General features: G+C 43.0%; 1 protein-coding gene across 1 annotated transcript; it reads right to left on the bottom strand.

Moving 5' to 3' along the window:
- Positions 1–4903: 4903 nt before the first annotated feature.
- On the bottom strand, positions 4904–12846 carry GCM1 (glial cells missing transcription factor 1). Its single transcript, XM_065833216.2, has 5 exons — positions 12744–12846; positions 10723–10975; positions 9673–9785; positions 8548–8676; positions 4904–5362 (listed from the first exon to the last, which is right to left on the bottom strand). Exons 1-5 carry the CDS (start codon positions 12843–12845, stop codon positions 4904–4906), a joined length of 1056 nt encoding a protein of 351 aa, XP_065689288.2. The 5' UTR covers position 12846.
- Positions 12847–19865: the final 7019 nt, after the last annotated feature.

The raw sequence follows: 19865 nt of genomic DNA, 5'->3' as shown, positions 1-19865 counted from the left end.
GCAGGTCCAAACTGCTCAGGGTGTTCAGATGTGCCACGTTAATATCCTATTCATGCTTCGCTTTGATTACTGATTGCATCTATTTTCATTCTGACACCAGCAGACTTCCTTCATTTTTTTTTCTTAAATAATGATGTGTCATCCTCCTCTGCCTTCCCTGGGTCCTCCTGCCAGTCACCGCCCTGCCACGTGAAGCCTGTTCCTGGCACAGACAGGCCGTATCCCTGCTGAGGTCCACCATGGGGGCCACCTCCACCTTCTGCTTGCAATAAAGGAAAACACGTTAGATGTTCCCATTCTAACTCCTTGAGCGTAATTACTTAAAAAGTCCCAAATGACTATATTGAGGGGAAGCAGAGGAAAATTCCCAGGAGTACCAGACACACGGATTAGTAAACTTCCCAAAGGCCATGAGGAAAGAAAAGCTTTATTGTAGTTACTTGGAGTGTATCCCCTAAAGCTTCCTCAGCTGGAGTTCTTTCTACCACCAGCAATTTGTCACACTTGTTTCATTAAAAAAATACAGAGAATGTATTTAGGACTATATTTTAGAAAATATTCCATAACCTTGTCGTTTATACAAAACAGTTCATAACCTCAGCCTGCCAAAGGGCAAAGGCTTTGTACAACGGGTTGAAAATGAAAACCTCTGGTTGTGCTCAGTTAGACCTGCAGTTCTTTTCACATGCAAAGTAGAGGCCCCAGGGAGAGGGGCAAGAAATGGGGCAGGCGTGTGTCCAGGGCCTGGAGAGATGTGGGTCAAATCCCTGTTGTGCCTTCTCATCTCCCCATTGCTATGACTGATACAGAAGTGTTTCCCTTTCTCACAATGATATTCTGAGGATAAATACACCAAATACAAGTGGTGTCCAGCTGCTGCCTTGAATTATGAAGACAGCACCTTCTGATTATATGTCTATATTTCATCTTTAAATGCTGCATGAGTCAAAAAAGGACCCATAGAAGCTGTGTTTCTGTAAGATACAGTGTGGTTTATGTCTCATTCTGAGCAACATTGCTGTGGTTCCCTGATGGCCTCAGGAGAGCCCTTATATATAAAAATATTTGCTTCGGAGGAAGCACAAGGATTACTTCCAAAGAATTACCCCTTAAACACTGAGGCCGGTGCCCTCAGAGCTAAGACCTTGGGAAAGCAGGGAGTGTAGATCACACATACCATGTAGGGATATTTGCGTAAGATTTGTCAGGAGCTACAGCCATATGAAACTCTGATAAGCCAGAACAAAAGATTTTGCCTGTGTAATCATCCACATCCTGACCTCCTTGCATCTCTGCTGCCTTCCTAATGTTTTACTGCATCTGCACCTTGCAGAAAACCACTTTCTGCAGCAGAGAGTGAAGTTACAGACCTGCCTGCAGGTAGATCCTCACATATCAGTTGGTGTTTCTTCATGAAGCTACTCTGAATATCCTCAGTGTTCAGCATATTTTCCTAAAATTGCAGAGGAAAATGCATTTAGTCCCATCTTTCACCTCTGATTCTTATCACCACCCAGCTGGGTACAATACCTTAGAGCTGGCTGAAAGAGGCTTAAAGCAGTGACATATATACAGTTATTTTCACATATCCAAAATATGTTGCAAAAAGTCATTTTTCCAAAGGTCAGAGCTGGGATTACTATCTTCATATTTTGAGCTGTACAGATATAAATTTGGGACAATATATTGACCCACTGTGCTGATTGTACCTAAAGTGGAGGGAGTTGCTGCCAGCGCAGAAGTCACTGCAAGAATGTGTAAAGGTCAAACTGACCCTGGCAGCTTGTAAATCTGGAAAGCCTGTCGGTGTTTAGCCTTAGAAAAATCATGAAGTCTTAGTTTCCTCCTTTTTAAAGAGGAATAAGCTGTCCTCTTAGAACCTGAAATATGTTCCTCTCAGAAACATACTGGGTGAAATGAACACTGTGGGGCAGCCATGGGTGCACAGCACCAGGAGCACAGGAGCTGCAAGAAGGTACAGCCCTGCTCTGGCAGGAGATGTTGGGAACTGTGCTCGCAAGAACAGGTTTGGTTTTGGAAAACATTTGGTTCAGACTTAGGGACAAAGGAACAAAAAGCTTCCTGCTTCTCAGGCAGGAAGATGGGTTTGGTAGTAATTGTCTTCTAGGAAGGTTTGGTAGTAACAGTCCTTTAGGAAGCCTGTGAAACTCAGTAGCTGGACACTGCCCATCTTCAAAGACTTGAAGAAATGTTTGATCTGCAGGAAGGAAAATTAGACACGAGTTAAAAAAACCTAATAGTTGGGATGGGGACAGTGAAGCCATGGAGCAGGTTATAGGATCGGTTATCAAATCCCCTCTGCTATAAGTTTTGAAAAGCAGAGGAAGGTGTTGGTGAGTGCAAAGGGGATGGACAGATGGCGCTTCAGTGTGGGAGCCATGTCCGAGGAGCCTCCCAGCCGCACACCCATGTGGCAGCACTGCTGCAGGGCTGTGCTGGCAGCAGCACAGGGGAGCAGGACGGAATTCAGACGAGAGGGGACACAAGGCACAGGAGGATGGCAGTGGGCAGAGTCCGTACCCTGCGTGGTCCCTCACTGGAGCAACCAGTTTGGCAGTCACAAAGGAATCTCATCTATGGAACACGCAGCCCCGGGGAACCTGCCTGTCCCTTGTCCTGCAGCTCACCTCCCGAAGCGCAAAGCACTTCTGGCTCCTATTGATTTCCCGTTTTCTGTCTTAAAAGGTAGAGGTTGTTATTACCCTTGATCAAAGTTTCCTTCTCTGAGTTACTGATCCAAAGAATCATCATAAAACCTGCCAAGTTTGCAATTAGCATGGGAATAACTCATAAACTAAAAAAACTTTGGATGAGCTGACCCTCCCCTCCAACAGCGGACTGTCATTTTGTGAGCTATATTTCAATTTTTTCCACATAAAACAAATCACTATACATCCCCTGTTTCACAAATTGCAATAAACATTTTGGAACAGTCCATAAATATAATTTGTTCTTTTCTTGTAAATGTCTCTAAACTCCACCCTTCATAATGAGAACAATTTCCCTAGTAATTAGTGTATTCCAAAGTAACTAATGTGCTCCAAAAAAAAAGAGGGAATTTGAAAAGATGAAAACAACAAAAAAAGAAAAAGAAATTATAAGACTGAAATGTTAGATGGACACAAGATACACCACAGTCTGAGGTAATGTGAAGAGTTTTTATTGTCACTTGTTTTTTAATAGTGTCCTCATCGACTCATCCCAACAAAAGCTTTGTGTCACCACTGCCTGTGGGATCACAACTTTCTCTGCAGGCCGGGCAGGACACAGTCAGAACCTCCAGCTGGGCAGCCCATGGAGCCAAGGCTCATTACCTTGACAGTGATTAAAGGAACCAGCCATGAAACGTGGCTTTGGACACAATACCCTCAGCTCTTTCTGGCAGAGGGGACAGCAGGGATGTGTCAGTGCCTCCCTCTGCAGGGTGAGGGCTGGTGGCCCCTGGAGCGCAGTCCAGAGAGCAGTGGAAGTGCATGCAGGAAAGGAATGTGGATGTGAATTATGGGAAAACATAAAGATATCTTTACCAAACATCTCCACGCTAGCCACTAAATTGAGGGAAGAAAATTCACATTTAGCACCCTACTATTTTAAACAAATGTAGGAGACAGACAGCTCCCACTGAAATATAGCTCATGCAAGTGGTCAGAAAAGGGGGTGATGTATGGAAAGGATGCTGAAGGATATGTTAGAGTCTGCAATGAAAGAAATGAGAAGTGGCTGGAAACAGCAGCAGGGCACCTTGAATATGTGCATGAATGAAGCTGGGTCAGACAATGAATATAGACATGTATGAAACTGGGCTCAGCCCTGCAGAGAAGCACTTGGGAATACTGGTGGATGAAAGATTGGACATGAGCTGGCAATGTGCGCTTGTAGCCCAGAAGGCAAATCATATCCTGGGCTGCATCAAAAGAAGCATGTCCAACAGGCTGAGGGAGGTGATTCTGCCCCTCTGATCTGCTCTGGTGAGACCCCACCTGCAGTTCTCTGTCCAGCTCTGGAGCCCTCAGCACAGGAAAGACATGGACTTGTTGGAGAGGGGTCAGACGAGGCCACCAAGATGGGATGTGGAACGGAACATCTCTGCTATGAGAACAGGCTGAGAGAGTTGGGGCTGTTCAGCCTGGACAAGAGAAGGCTCCAGGGAGACCTTATTGCAACCTTTCAGTACTTAAAAGGGGCCTATGAAAAAGATGTGGACAGGCCTTTTAACACAGCCTGTTACAGTAGGACAAGTGATAAGGGTTTTAAACTAAAAGAGGGTAGATTTGATGTAAGGAAGAAATTATTCACTATGAGTGTGGTGAGACACTGGAACAGGCTGCTCAGAGAAATTGTGGATGCCCCATCCCTGGAAGTGTTCAAGGCCAGGTTCGATGGGGCTTTGAGCAATGTGATCTAGTGGAAGGTGTCCCTGGGTGTTGGAACTAGATGATCTTTAAAGTCCTTTCCAACCCAAACCCTTCTATGCTTATTCTATACAATAGAATTTGCAGGACTGGTACAGTGGAGAGACTTAGATCACTACCTGAAGAAGCTGGAAGAAAGCAGAGGGTCACACACAACAGTCATGGTCCTTGAGATTGTCTTCCACAGTCCCACAGGCTTGAACAAACAGGGTATCAAGGGGGATTGAAATGCTACCAAACCAGTATGGCAGTGAGGTGGTCTGTAAGAGCTGATACTTTTATTACATCAATGAAATAGTGGGAAAAAATATTACAGTTGAAAAAAAAATAACAAAGGCAAGTCTTCAGGTATGAAAGCCCCTCCTGAGGCTCTCAAGAGGAGCTAATGAGGGAATTGGTGCACTAGCACTTTCACATCTGCATTGCAGCATTAGGCTGGTTGCCAGAGGATGAGGATGGGGAGAGGGCATTTAAACCTGTTCGTTGTAGTGGGTACAGGTTAAAAAGCATGTCGCCATTGCAGTAGTTGAGACCTGTATGGTGCCTTCCCTTGGCCTTGTCTCACTTGCTTCCCCCTCGAGATGCTGATTGCTGTGTGGGATGTGATGGATGCCGGGGTGGGCGCAGTGCTGGGGGGAAGCGGCTGCACAGTGCAGGTTGGCTGTGGGGCTGGCATGGCCTCTGCAAGGCCTCCCGGTGCTGGGGACCCTCCCAAAAGCCAGGCTCCTGCTCCAGGTCAGTAATTCTCCAGTGCCCCCGTCCTCCCCAGCTGCCCTTGGGCATGGCAGCCACCCAGAGCAGCTGCCCAGTGTTGGCTCCTGGAAGCTTTTGCTTAAATGGCCCCTGAAATTAGCAGGTAGAACATAAGCATCCATGTTGGAAAGAAGCAAAGGCAAAGTCTCCTGCGCTGGCAGTGCACCTGTCAGAGACTTGGAAAAGCAAAGCATGGTTTAGTAAAACAAGGTGTACTCTAGCAGCATGAAATAACCAACCTGCATGAGACCCTCACGAATGCATTAAATTAATACAGATAATGAAGCAGACGCTGTAGCAGAACCCCCTTGCAGGTTAATGCCAGTGGGCTTTAGGGGCAAACCAAACAGGGAGCCCAGATCATGGGTCTGGGTTTGTTTCACCAGTTTTTGCCCTAAGCTTGTTTTACACTGAAAGAATTGTTAGACTGCACATTCACAGCCCTCAGGGTCCACTGCCAGCATATAGTGAAGAAGCACCTGAAAATGAAATTATGCTAATACATTTGACACCACAGAATTTCTTTCTTTTTTTTTTTTGTCTATGGAGTTTGGAAAAGCTAAGCATGATGGTTTTTTAACTGGTTGTTAGGAAGTGATCTTTTCATTACAATATTATGCTTCAGCTTTTCCAGACTGCACTTCTATTTCCGACTGATAAATTTTCCTCTTTACATTTCTTTATGACACAAACGGAAATTTCATTCAGGGAGGGAGAGGCACACAAGTATTATTCTTCTGGGTCTTTTGTTCTGGATATTTCACAACTTCTTTAATTGCCCTAATTATTGGTTATAATTTTGCAAACTTTAATTCCTTTCAGAATACTCATTCTGTCCTATCATTTCTGATGAGTACTTGCAGGTCTCTCTTCTTCGTAATTCTGCTTTTGCATCCATTTAATTACAGTGATTTTACTGTCTGCCAGAGTAGCAAAGCTTCTTTCAGCTGTTCTCCACCTAGCACGAGAAGAAATTCCAACAGCCTGACGTAGGACCCAGCCCACCTTCAGCCAAAGACCTACTGACACCATAGAGAAAACATCCTATGTATCACTTGCTTTATTTTGGGCTCATACATTTTTCTAGTTCTCCTCCCTGGCCTCTTGTGCGCTTATGAAAATTGAATCTTTTCAGAAGACTTTTTGCAGATTCAGCAACAGAGGTTCTGCATGTGACATCAGACTCCTGAGTTGTTTGTATTGCAGTTAGTCTTCGCAGAACACAACTATGGTTATTTGCCCCCAAAAAACTGCTGGAGACCCATGAACTGGAAGGGTAAATGGTATCACTCTGACTGCACAGTTAGATCAGCTAAGACCACACTCTACAATTAGATGTTTATGACATCTTTGGTCTGTTGTTACTCCCATACAATCTGAAGTGAAAGCACCAGGAAGATGTTACAGGAAGGAAAAGATGAAGACACGTCTAGAGGGAACTTGACCTCAGTAAGACCAGTAAGCGCTGGCATAAAAGAAAAAAAAAGCCCTGAGGTTCAGTAACATTTCCTAGGTGAGGAAGATTTTAGTGATCATGGGGACAGAATTAAACCAGTGATATGAAAATAATTGTTCCTTTGTTTGTTAGACATGTACACAGTGGCTCAGCTGCTTTTTCTCATGCTCATGTTCCCCGACACTTGTGTCAAGACGCCATCACCAGTCCATCCTGTACTCTGACTGTCCCATCCCACACCAGTGTGTCTCCATGAGAGTCACTTCTGAGCTCTGGATTTTAGTGTCCTCCTGAGTACTTCCATTAGAAACAGCTGCAGCTCTTCAATTCATATTCCATTCAAATGGGTTTAACTTCCTCTGTTCACTCTTTTAATCTGTTTCTTGGTCTCCTGGATCCCCCTGCTTCCCCATGTCACCCATTTAAGAAGTCTGTCCCCACCCAGCGCAATCCTCCATTTTATCTGTAGCTGAAGTGGCACTGATTGCTATCCCAAGCACCAGGCTGGGGAGGATGCACCACCTCTAACACATCAAAAGACAAACTGAAGACCAGTGTTATAGAGGTGTGTGTAGCACAGCCTTTGCAAGGAAGGTCACTGGAGTCAGCCTCACTGAGGTGGCCAAATCCTGCTCAGGGGCAGCTGTCCCTTCAGGAGAGCATCTCTCTCCGTGGTGGGCATGGAACCTGTGAATAAAATGATTCAGGCCTGTGTTTGAAGTAACTGGGTGTTCTTAAGTAAGGACTGGGTGACTGGAGGAAGAAGGAATAAGGATTTCTGGATTTCCCTTGTTAATGACAAGTTGTTTTGTCAAGGTACCACAGAGAGTATATAACAGGCATATCATAGAGGTAATGTTATATACTGTATTCTATAGTAAAATAGTATGCAGTGTGTGTGTATGTGTACACATATTTGTGCGTGTGTATGTGTGCACACACGCGTGAATCTTCCTCCTGAGTTCACTTGTTATCAAAACGTTTTCAAGTGTTAATTTGTTACAATTTTCTCATGGGGTGCTGCAATGAATACTATAAGTTGAATCCAATTAAAACCTTCTAAAATTTTCCTTCAATGTCAATACTGATTAGACTAGGTATCTAGTTACTTTATTCCCAGATTTCTTTGTAAATAATTTAATTTCTGGAGCAGCACTGACAAAGAACTTGTAGCAAATCTTTCTAAAGGCAACACTTGCATTTAAAAAAGGAAGGAACTGGGGTTCTAAAGCTGTGTCCACGCTGCTAAATAAAATGATGCCAAGGACTGCTGTTGGTAACGGGGATCAAGAGACACAGCCTGGCGGTGTCCACACTGCATCCTGGCCTTGGGTGACCTCTGGACCTGAAGTGAAATGATGCAAGGCTATTTTTCACAGCGTCAACTTGAGATTGTTAATGCCTGTGGCTTGAAGCATGACAGCACGAAGGGGCATGGGCAGGTTCAAAGCAAGCTGTGTACAGTGATGGGACCCAAACCTGATACAACCTTGTCTGAAATCCTGCCAGGGAGTGGTCCCAGGCACATGCTGTCCTCCTGACCTGTGCCAGGGCATTTTACCTGTGAGCATGAGTTAGCATTGGCCAAATCCACAGCAAGGACCATGTGAATAGTGACACGACCAAGCCTGCCCTCTGGCCCTGCTTTGTTTACCAGTACAGATATAATCCCCTGCTGCCATCAGGCCCCAAGAGGCTCCAGATGGAGGATGCTGGCAGGGGATGACAGTGCTGAGCAGAGCGGGCTGGGCAGGACAGCCCTGCTCCTTCCTGGGCTGATCACAGGAAGGCAGAACGTGGAGATGTAAAGCCTGTGCCCACCCAGACCCAAAGCCCAGACAGCCTCCACCGTGCCTTGAAGCATGGATCGCTGACTCCACAATTTCATTGATCGGTAATAGTTACCTCAGTTTCCTGGCTTCTTTTTAATCTTGGAGAAGATGGAGAAAAAGCTGTCTGTGCTTTTTGGATTGATCTTCTTGCTTCAGCTTCTAGTTTTGTTTCTGGACGTGGATGGTCATGAGCTCCTTTGGACTTTAGAAAGGAATTATGATATGCTAAAGTTAGAATCAACTTTGTTATTAATCTTAATGGAGCAGAATTTGTAGCACCAGCCAAACCCACACATATAGCTTGATATAATGCTTTGTATTTAATAAGAGTTATTTAATGTGAGCTCAAGTAACAAACATATCTTGGGTGAAGTGTGATGGGGTAGAAAGTCTCTGAAATCATAAGCCCACATTTATGTGCAGAAGAGAATCCGCACACTAGCGCCTCAATTAAAGCCATAAGGTCTTTCGCAGCCTGGCTACAGTGTCCCTGCAGTCATTTCCATTCTTCTCACACTTTAGACATGTTTATCAGAACATTACTTTCCATTAGTGTCCACAGATAATTAATTTTATTTAACCTGCACATAAGTGAAAGACTGGAAAACAAAAATCAGCTCGGTAGCTATGGTACTAAACTAGGACTACAGCTTCCAGAAATAGTGCCCATTATTCAAACACTTGCATACACTGTTTTCCAGAGATAAGCTACATATAAGGCACAGACAACATTTTCCATAGACAGTCCCTTGGGTACAAACATTTCCTGCCCAAGATACTCTCATGCTTATGCGTGGTGCCTTGGAGAAGAGGTTGAGATAACATGGCATTTCTGACTTTCGTTGGTTCTTGTGTACTCAAGACAAAGTGCTTCAAAATCAACAGATTTTCATGGAAGCCTAAATGAAAAATATAATGCACTGTAACAACATAGGCTAATTTAGGTTGGAAGGGACCTCTGGAGGTCTACCTCAACCTCCTGCTCAGGCAGGACTAACTTCAGAGTTAGATCAGGCTGCTTAGGACCTTGCCCACTCATTGTGAAATTTCTTCTCCTTCCAGTCATTGTTGTATTCAAATACTCTTATTTGTCGGAACAAAAGATGTCCTTAATACGTCTTAAATAACAGTCGTCTTTAAAATTAATGTAAATGTAAATGTAAATGTAAATGTAAATGTAAAGTAATTTTATACCAACCTGAAAAAATATGAATCGGCCTTCATGCCTCCAGAAGTTGGTAACTGGGTAACCACCATGGCCTCGGCAGGAAAGGAGCTGCAGGGGCCCGTTGCAGTTTGGACAGCATTTCCCTAGGGCAAAGATGGTTGGAAACATTTTCTATACAGCATTGATCATCTGAATACCATGTGATACAATGGTTCATTGGTGGTGGATTGTCACTTCTGGCTTGGGGATCAGAAACTACACTGAGAAAAACTATGCAAAAAACTTTAAAAAATAAGCAAAACTAATAAAAGCAAACTAATAATTGCCTTCATTCTGTTCCATTATTAAATGTAACTGGCAACAAATAATTCTATCATAGCTTTATTATAATTTTTTATGATAATAACATGGTCAGGTTTAGTTGTTTTTAACTTGGTAATGTCTGAATTGTCATATGTGTTCTTGTTTGATTTTTCTAGAGTACATCATTATAACCTTGGGTAGTGCTTGAATAATATCTTTCTTTAGCCAAAATGTTCAGCAAATCCAAAAATCAGTATGTGCTAGCTCTACTGAGCAACCAACAATTGTTTGGAATGGTCTCAAAAATGTGTGTGTGGCTCATGTTCTCTATTTGCATTGTCTTGCTCCAGAGACATGGCTATGAGGCCTATTTTCCAGTCATCACGGTTTATGAACAACTTCTTTCCTGCCAGACTTGCCTCCTGAGTTACTCTTGAGCCCATGCAGTGATGAAGCCAACACTCAGGTCAGCCTGCAATGCACAGCTTTCTCAGTAGCCTGACCCATGGGCTTGAGAAGGCTGCCAATCAATCCCTAACCATCAGAAAGTGAATTAAAATGAAAAAAAAAAAAAAAAGAAAATAAAAAAAAAGAAAACAACTCCCCTCCAACAGTAAGAAATGCAAAACGGTAGTTACAAAATCCAGAGCTGCATTTTACTATAATGAATGGCAGTGGAAAGGTTGGATAATCCAAAGGATATCCTCTACTTTGATTTCCTTTATGTTGTGTTCCCTTATGAACTGCCATATAATGAACAGCCATGCTCATACTCACGCTGTTGTTTTTGCCTAGCTTTATCACATATGGCTGGTCTTAGGTAGATCTTCCTTCCATCCAAGGTTGAGCAGTCATTGCCGCAGACCACCACCCCAAGGCAGGACTTTTTTAAGATGCGAGAGTTGTGGTTGTTGGTGTTTCTCATTGCCCAGCTGCTGTGGTGCCTCTGAGCATTTTTATCCTCTGAGCTATAGATATGTTTTACATAGGAATTGGGCCATTCTTGAAACCAGTCTGTCTGTCTTATATCCTGTGGAGAGACCAAAGCAAGCCACGTTTTAGGCTGAGGAGGAGAAAAGCTGTGCAAGAGCCCAGCTGACCTGGTCTTCTGCTGGGTGTCCTCTAGCCTGGGTGACCCCAGCACCCCGGCAGGCAATGCTGGTCAGCAGGATGGAGCAATGGAGAGAAGGCAGAAAATACACAGCTCCCCGTGGCTCCCTGCAAGCCCCAAAGTGTCAGAAAAGCCTAGCCAAGAGGTTATTCTCACCCATCCACAGGTCCAGCTCAGTGCAGGACCTCACGGGAGGGGAAGATGGAGCACCTGAAGTAAAATAGCAGATACTTTGCTTGCAGGCAGCAGCCACGACCTAACTTCTGTTAGCTTTCATGGCAGAGATCCTGCTTTACCTTTCAGGACATTCGCAGCAGCGTTACAGTGAGACATTTGGCTTGGCTAGCTGGAAAAACGGCAAATACTGAATCAGACTGAGACCATGCCCACATTTGTAGGACTTCAGTTCTGGACTTCAGCGTATTTTGGCCTAGCTGCTGTGGAAGACTTCTACAGTGATTTATACGAACTGGACATCCTGGTCAGGTTTTATCTTCACTGCTGTGGACTAAGCAAAAAAAAAACAACCCAAGGACAACACTATAAGGAGCAATAAAAATAAAACTTAATGGAAAAGAAAACCGCAAACAACCAAACACACATCACCTCAGTGGGTACAGTGAACGTGGTAAAATGCAGTAAGCTGGAAAGCACCTACATACCTGCTGAGGGTTTTGAGAAAAGGCTTTATAGGGGTGCAAAAACTCAATAGGATTTTCCTTGAAATTGTTGATCCCAGTCACCGAGAGTCATTACAGCAGCAAGAACATCAACTGAGAAGAGGAAAACTCCTGTGTTGCCCCCAGATCCATTGGATGGTGTAGGAAAGGGTGTGGAGAAAGACTCCGGTTGAAATGTGGGTGAAGGTGGCCTTGTGGCAGAGGGCAGGGAAGGAGGCAGCCTGGGACATGGGGGCTTTGGGCGAACAGCAGTGACCTAGCAGGGAAGAGACTGGGATTAGGTGAGAAAACAGGGCTGGGAGATGAAAGAGCTAGATGGTGAAGGACCGCAGCAGGAGGAATCTGGCACAAAAATGCTGAGGTGAAGGACAGGGAGATGACATTGGGGTGCTGAGGGCTCTCAGTGGAGAGCATGAGTGAGATTTATAGATAACAGGACTAGAAAAGGACCAAGGGAGGGAAAGATGAGTATTCTGCCTTGTGGCAAACCTCTGCCCACTGCAGCAGGCTTTTCCCTGGTGCTGGTGGGAGAAGCGTTGCCTCCATATGGGAAGTCATCCCGCTCGCCTGAAGCCTGATCTGCAGTGGGGCTCAGCACCCAGAGCTGCAAGGCAGTCATGGTTGCTGTGCTCACTCTTCACAAAGCACTACCCAGGGCAAAAAGCAGGTCCTGGACATTGCTAATTGAGCAGCCACAGCAGTAAATAGTTTTTTCCCCTGCTTTCTATGCACCTTACCCACCAGTGGACTAGAAAGGCAACACATCTGCAGTATCACTACTTTTCATGTATCAGCAGATCTTTCAATAATATGTTTAAGAAAAAATACATGGACATCTCAATATTTCGCTCAATATTTTCTAGCTTTTCAGCATAACACCCATAGCTCAAGGTGGCAAAAAGAATAAAGGCAATGTGGCACAGATGGCTGAGACAGCATTTGAGATCAGTGGTGAAGTGGAGAAGACTGACCAGAACTGGATAAATTTCTAAGACACAGACACATACCTGGGGAAGTTTGATGTCATTGATATCCCAACTTCTCATTTCTCCATGTCGGGAAGCAGAGTCCTCCTGCTCCATAACAACATTGTCTGCACCTTTCAGCATTTCTAATCTCTTCCCAAAGTTAGCAAGAAGGTTTCTCCTTTGGTGCTTTTGAAGTTGACTGGCTGTCAGCACTCTCAAGCAGTTTACAACCAGGAAGCTGTTTCCTGAAGCTAAATGATAGAGAGGCTGCTCATTAAAGATAAAAATCAGTGTTCTTCTGCCAGAAAAACTTGTTCCATTAAAAGTTTTGCAAGCCAGCAATGCAGTGGAAAATATAGCTTAGAAACAGCCTGTGATGTTACAAAGGCATTGCTAACAGCAAACAATTCATGCTTTTATCACCTGTTTTGTTTTGCTTGGTCTCCTCTCATACCAAGTTTATTGTCATGTAACTTTGCTCTCAGCCTCTTTGTACGTCTGATCTGACTTTGGCTCAATATTTCCAGAGCCACAATGACTGAACATCTCAGCAACTGCTGGGGCTCTTTGAGTTGCTGCTTACCCCTTAGATATTTTACACATGACAAAGGTGAGCAACAAGAAGGGACAGCTGCATCATTTCAGATGAAATGGTGCTCAGTCATTTCAAATATTGCTGGCATCTCTGAGAGTTTACCAACTGCATGAGGGAAGTGTAGAAAAGGACCCTGGGCTGCCTGCATTTATCTATCATCTCAACAGCAGACTGAAGTAAAAACCAAACCAAACAAAAATCCCCACAAAAGCAAAAAAACCCACCCAAACCAAAAACCCCGCACAAATCAAAAGAGAAACAAACAAACAAGCAAACAAAAACCCCAACCAAACAACAACAAAGAAAAACCAAACACAAACAAACAAACAAACAAAACCACCAAAAAAATCCCCCACAAAGGTATGTTTGATAAAAACATTTTTTGTCTGAAATCTTGTGAAGCAGGCAGTTGCCCTACTCTGAATTTCAGTACCGTCCAAGCTTAACAAAATATCCTCAGGGATCCCATGCATGAAAAAGTTTTTAGGTTTGTTTCCTTTGGCAGAAGTCACTGAAACTGAGAGAAAAGGTGAATCAGAAAATGAACAGGCCAGTTTTCTGTGTCTGGAAAACGGGAAAACTTCAGTGATACCAGCAAAATCACTGTAATTTATACCAGTTAAGGATTTGTTAAAGGCTACTAAGTAGTGGGAGAGGAAGTAAAAACTACTTCATGTAACTCTATTTAATCAAATTTATTGAGTACAATTTATTTTATTGTTATTTCTGGCTCTGCTTATAGCTGACCCTTGAAAATGACTTAGCCTTCATGCCTTAGTTTTCCCATTTATAAAATACCTGTGATCTTCATTTCTCTTGCTGTATTATCACCTCACCTATAAAGCAAGAGTTCGTAAATATTTGCACAACAGAGTCCCACTGCCCCACCTTTTGGCTCAAGCTGTGGCAGTCGGGGAGAAAGAGAGCTATGGCAGATCCCCCCGTAATGGGAAAAGGTTCCACAGAGGGATGCCTGGTAGTCAGCACCAGTGTGCTCGGGAATCTGAACTGAGCCTGGCTCTTGGAAGTCAGCTAACCTCTTTGGCATGGGTTAACTGCAGCTGGCAACTAAGCACCACGCAGCCGCTCACTCAATCCACCTCAGTGGGATGAGCAGAGAATCAGAAGGGTAAAAGTAAGAAAACTCAGGGGCTGAGATAAAGGCAGTTTAATAGATAAAGCAAAAGCCACACACAAACAAAGCAGAACAAGCAGAACAACTCACTATTTCCCATCATCAGACACGTGTTCAGCCATCTCCAGGACAGAGGGGCTCCATCACGCATAATTGTTACTTGGAAAGACAAACACCATCACTCTGACGGTCTCCCCACTTCTTTCTCCTTCCCCATATGCTCATCATGACGTCATATGGTGTGGAGTATCCCTTTGGTCAGTTGGGGTCAGCTGTCTCAGCTGTGTCCCCTCACAACACCTTGTGCACTCCCAGCCCACTCACTGGTGGGGTGGTGTAAGAAGCAGAGAAGTCTTTGACTCGGTGTAAGCAGTGCTCAGCAGTAGCTAAAACATCCGTTTTATCAACACTCTTTCAGCACAAAACCAAAACAGATCCCCATTCTAGCTACTGTCAAGAAAAATACCTCTATCCCAGCCAAATCCACCACACCATCATGGGTTCAAATTAGATGTTAGACCAGAGGAGAAGGGAACATCAGTGCTCAGAAATACTAAAGGCTGTAAGAAACATCCAGTCTTCATATAGTTTCACATTGCACTACAATGAAGATTGAGATAATAAAGTTAGGACAAACAAAATATGAGCTGCATTGGAAAACTGAGTTGAATTTCCTAAATAAATGACCCTTGAAAGTTGTGTTGCATTAAAATATGAAGTGATTTGTTATATAATTCAAAATGATAGTCTCATTGCTTTTAAAATTAGTTTTCAAAATGAGATGTCTTAGACATTGATTTTTAATTTTCTTCTTATTATAGAAAATGGGATATTTATTCTTTTATGTTATATTGATAGAGATAAAACAATAATTAAATATTACCTTAAAGATTAATGAAAGACAGATAATTTCATAGTAATACACACAAAAAATTAAATTACAGAGAAAGATACATTTTTAGCTACTTGCAGGCAAAAGCTGAAATAGTAGCAAAAACTTTGAGTGATAATTACAGGATGATGTGATGTTAAATTTCTGATTTCTCTTCCCTTCCCCTGAGCAAACTGTTCTGCTCCTTTTAAATAAAAAAGTGAAAATTTGGGTACCAACACTGTATTATTTTGATTTGGAAAAAACCTGTAAAAATGGGAATTGTTTTATTAGGAAGGAATGATGTAAGTTGCACCTCTGTTTGGCACTGGAATGTGGTGCAATTCATTGTGTTTGAAAAACAGTGAAAGTAATCTAGGTCTTCTCCTGCTCTTTGGTTTGGTGGGTTTTTTCGTTTGTTTCTTTGGGGTTTTTTTTGTGTGTGTTGTGGGTTTTGTTTTGTTTTGTTTTGTTTGTTTTGTTTGTTTGTTTGTTTCTTATTCCTTGTAAATGCTCGTGGGCACAGAAGGTAAGCAGCAGGGTGTAGCAAGGTTCTGGTTTTGGTCCAATGTTTAACCTGTCTGTTGATGATCTGGAAGTGAAGAAAACAGAAAGGGAGAAAAAAGTCCACAGATTGCAATTCAGATGTATATGAATTAATCTGAATAAATCCTTTAGAAGAACTTTTACTTATATTTCATCCTGACAAAATAAATCATGATTAGAAGGGTAATATTTAAATATTGATTTTTCTTATAGAACTACTCTCAGTTAACTCATGGAAGTGACCAAGGGACCCTTATGAGCAGTTCCACAAACATGAGGCGTCACATCAAGCAAAAAGTGACCAGGCTGTTGGAAAGACTGTAGTGGAGAGCCATACAATAACCTGTAGTATTACCAATTCACGGACCATAATTGATTTTACACTTTTGATAAAAGTGCAAAAAGACCAGTACTTCCCAGAAAGACAAAGGGCTCAGGGCATAGGAAATCCATAAAAGCTAGGATTGCTCACTCTAGAAAAGAGACATATAAGAAAGGGCACTATAAAAATGACCTAAAAAACAAATGGGTGTAGAGAAAGCAGGGGGTGCTGCTTGTTCTTTAACCACCCAAGAGCCCAGGGGCACAGAGAGAAAACAAACGGCGAATTCAAAAGTGAGGCAAAGAAATGCATTTTTCATTCATGGTATAATTAGGATCAATTGGTGTAATGAAATCTATTTCCTCTCTCTACAAGCCTTGCCCCGCTTACTTCTTTACACCCTTGTGCTATAACATTACTACTAGTATCACTGTAGTGTGTCATGAAGGTTGAGCACTAGTCAAGGCCAAAGAGATCAAAAACATAGGAAAGAAATAATGTTGGAATAAATTATATTTTATACTTACATCTGTGTGACATCTGAAATACGTTAGGATACAGTTAGAAGATATATTAAGCCTAATATTTTATGATTTATGGCACATTCTGTGTAATTTTTAACTAGCAAGAATTAGGAAGGTTTCTGCTTTCCTTGGAAGTGCTTGGTGTTGACCACTGTTAGGAAAAGGAGCATGGATCTTTAAAAAGATTACGTGTTACCAATTTACATGAACCTACAGGTTAAATTAATTCAATATAATCTGCAAGCTCTTATTTGGAAGGGCAGTCTTTCAGACCACAACTGCAGGTGGATGTCAGGAGTCCTTCAGGAGTCACCTATGGCAATAGATCAAGGGCTGGAAAATGCCCTGGAGCCTTAAAAACTCTCCTTGTGCCCAGGCTGGTGGCCCGGAGGAGGCTGTGCAGCTGCACGGAGCAGTGCGGGGAAGCAGCTGCCTGGCTGCACAGGTTGCCCACCGCTGTCTTTGTCTGGGGTGCCAGGCTCTGCCCAAGGACGGTGGCTGGTGGCAGGGACATGTGGATGGAGGCTGTTACAGATCAAGGGGCTGGCAGAGGTCATGAGAACAGACTCCTTTCTTGTACTGTTCTACTGCCGTGTGAAGAAGGTGCTTTTGTCAGTGCTCCCATTGGTCTTCCTTTTTCTCTCCTTGGTGTCACCTTTCAGCAATGACAACCTTGAACTGACCTCAGGTGCAGCTGGTGGCCCTTTACATGGGCTGAGTTACCTCTCCTGCCAACAGCCTGTGTTTCCCCATCTTCCAGACCCTGCTTTCAAGTGCCTGATTTTCCCTGCGGCGACAGCTCAACACGAAAAGGTTCTCCCCGCTGCTCTGACGGGAGCTCTCCTGCCCCTCTGCCACTGCAGGCGTTGGCCTTTGCGGCCTCTTGTCCTCCTTCAGTCCCCCTTTTATTACCGCAGAGTTTCATGATGCTGCACCGCAAGTACAAAGGAACAGGTTTATTTGGATAACAACAGTTGTTTTTTTACAATGAGGGTGGTGAAACGCTGGCACAGGTTGCCCAGAGAGGTGGTAGGTGCCCCATCCCTGGAAACATTCCAGGCCAGGCTGGACAGGGCTTTGAGCAGCCTGATCTGGTTGAAGATGTCCCTGCTCATGGCAGGGGGGTTGGAGTAGGTAGCCTGTAAAGGTCCCTTCCAACCCAAACTATTCTATGATTCTGTGACGCTACTGATACTCCTTGTGGAATATTTCTCTTGACTGGCCTGTCATTTTTTTTTTGCTTTCAAATGCACTCTATAGACTTAAAAATAACAATTTTATCTTCCAGTTCAGACTTGCTATTTTGTCAACTGCAGGATGAAGTAGTATGATTAAACCCCCAGACGTGGAGCACAAACTCACTACAAATAGACATGTCGTTTGTAATGAGAAGACAGGTTCGGCCCATGCACAAGCGCACTGGGGATACTCCTCATTTTTTGGAGACAAGCTTTTGTTTCCAAATGGCTCTGATGTATTCTACATCATTTGAACTGTTTATGCCATCTTCACCATTCAGTATCCAAAAGTGAAAGTTTCTCTCCTGTAGTCTGACTCTTTGAAAGATGGACACTTTCTGAAATCAAACTATTTTGAAATCCTTAGTTGCTTTTGTGTGTCCATTGTTTGTCTTTAACTCTTTAACAAAAGTTAAAACTGGTCCTGTTAATGCCCTTGATATCAGAACAGGCTTATAATCTCATATTTTATTAAATTATCATATTTCTGAATTCCAGACTACTCTGGATAAGAAGTCAGTTGCGGGTAGTATAGTTCTTCCAGTTTTGCTGCTTCAGTCACATTCATGTCATGCTTGGTTTTTTTTTGTGTAAAAGTTTAATTTCCCATCCCTGTCCAGATATCCTCTTTGCAGAAGTGCTGTCTGAGGTGACATATTCAACAGGATTCTCTGATGGTTACATCATGTAAGACAGACACGTCTACAGCATAGATAATAAACCAGACAGATTACCCCAGAATTCACCTCAGAGCTCAAACACCCAGTTTAGTCTTGGACTATTTTTTTGCCAGACTACAAATATGTAATTTGCATCACTTTTGCCCTCATGGGGTTAGGTTGCTACTTGGTACAGATTCTCAGGGTGGCTCTGTCAGACCACTTGGGAGATTCTGTGCATTATCTGCCTGTATTGCACAGAACAGAGATGCACATGCAGACCATTGTGCCACCTTACGAAATTGATATTAAAATCCTCCTGATGGGATGGTAATTCCTTGGACTACTCTAACTCAACAGCTTGAAACCATCTCAATTTTTCCTCTGTGTTGACAGAATGATACTTCAGCTGATTGCAATATTCTTGTTTTTAACTTGCTTCTTACGGGTCCTTCCAGCAAATGGAGGAGCTGTGGGCATGATTTGCTGAAGAGTCTGCCATGTGCACTTCCTGTCCACACACTTGTATCACATAAAGTAAAATCTCTGCTAGGCCTCTCGGTCCCTTTTCTTCAGGAAACTGATATTTGTACACTTGCAGGTGGGCTCCTAAGTGACATTCTTGGCTAACAGTCTGGTATTTGTATGACTTACTATTGAACAGTGTAGTGTGAACAACGTATTAAGACAGGGTAGTGCTTTAGCATTGAATGCTAGGAATATATTTTTCTCTGCCACGTGAAGAATGTGGCTCCAGTTGAAGGGTTTAGGGCCTGAGCTCTTTCTTAACCACCTGTTTGGAGTGCTTTAGTGTATGCAAATAGATGTTTCAATTCATTTCTTGATAGCTCTTTATTAAAGCTATGACCTCTAATGCTTTGGCAGTGAAGCTTAGCTTTCTATTCACTGTATTAATCTCCGTAATTTTTTCTCTTCATATATCAGACACTCTGCAAAGCATGTGATGTTTTAGACATCCTAGTTAGTTCCTGGGGTAAAATTCTTGGCAGCTAGTCCACAAATGGAAAACCATCACGGTAATATCATAACAGCGTTAATATTGGAATGCTGTGGTGCAACTGGGTCTGGATAAAATTTTGGCTTAACTTGTGCATCTTCTTAACTGTATAAACTATCTTCCTTTTTTTTAAAAAAAAAAAAAACTAAAATCAGGAATACATATGCGTTAGTTCAAATCACTGGCTTCTATAGATTAATTAATTTTAATTGGAATGCTTTTTCTGGATCTTATGATTAAAATTTACAATATC

This window comes from Patagioenas fasciata, chromosome 3, assembly GCF_037038585.1.
Source record: "Patagioenas fasciata isolate bPatFas1 chromosome 3, bPatFas1.hap1, whole genome shotgun sequence".
NCBI lineage: Eukaryota > Metazoa > Chordata > Aves > Columbiformes > Columbidae > Patagioenas > Patagioenas fasciata.
Note: the sequence above shows the minus strand (reverse complement) of the source record. Positions and strands in the feature narration are given on the sequence as shown.

Bases quoted from the DNA above. Each gene is read 5' to 3' on its own strand.
- GCM1 (XM_065833216.2), bottom strand. From the start codon at position 12,845: ATGCTGAAAGGTGCAGACAATGTTGTTATGGAGCAGGAGGACTCTGCT. The intron at 10,976-12,743 runs GTATGTGTCTGT...GTCTCTCCACAG, and splicing joins ATGACATCAAACTTCCCCAG to GATATAAGACAGACAGACTG. The intron at 8,677-9,672 runs GTTGGTATAAAA...TCCTTTCTAAAG, and splicing joins GCCGATTCATATTTTTTCAG to TCCAAAGGAGCTCATGACCA.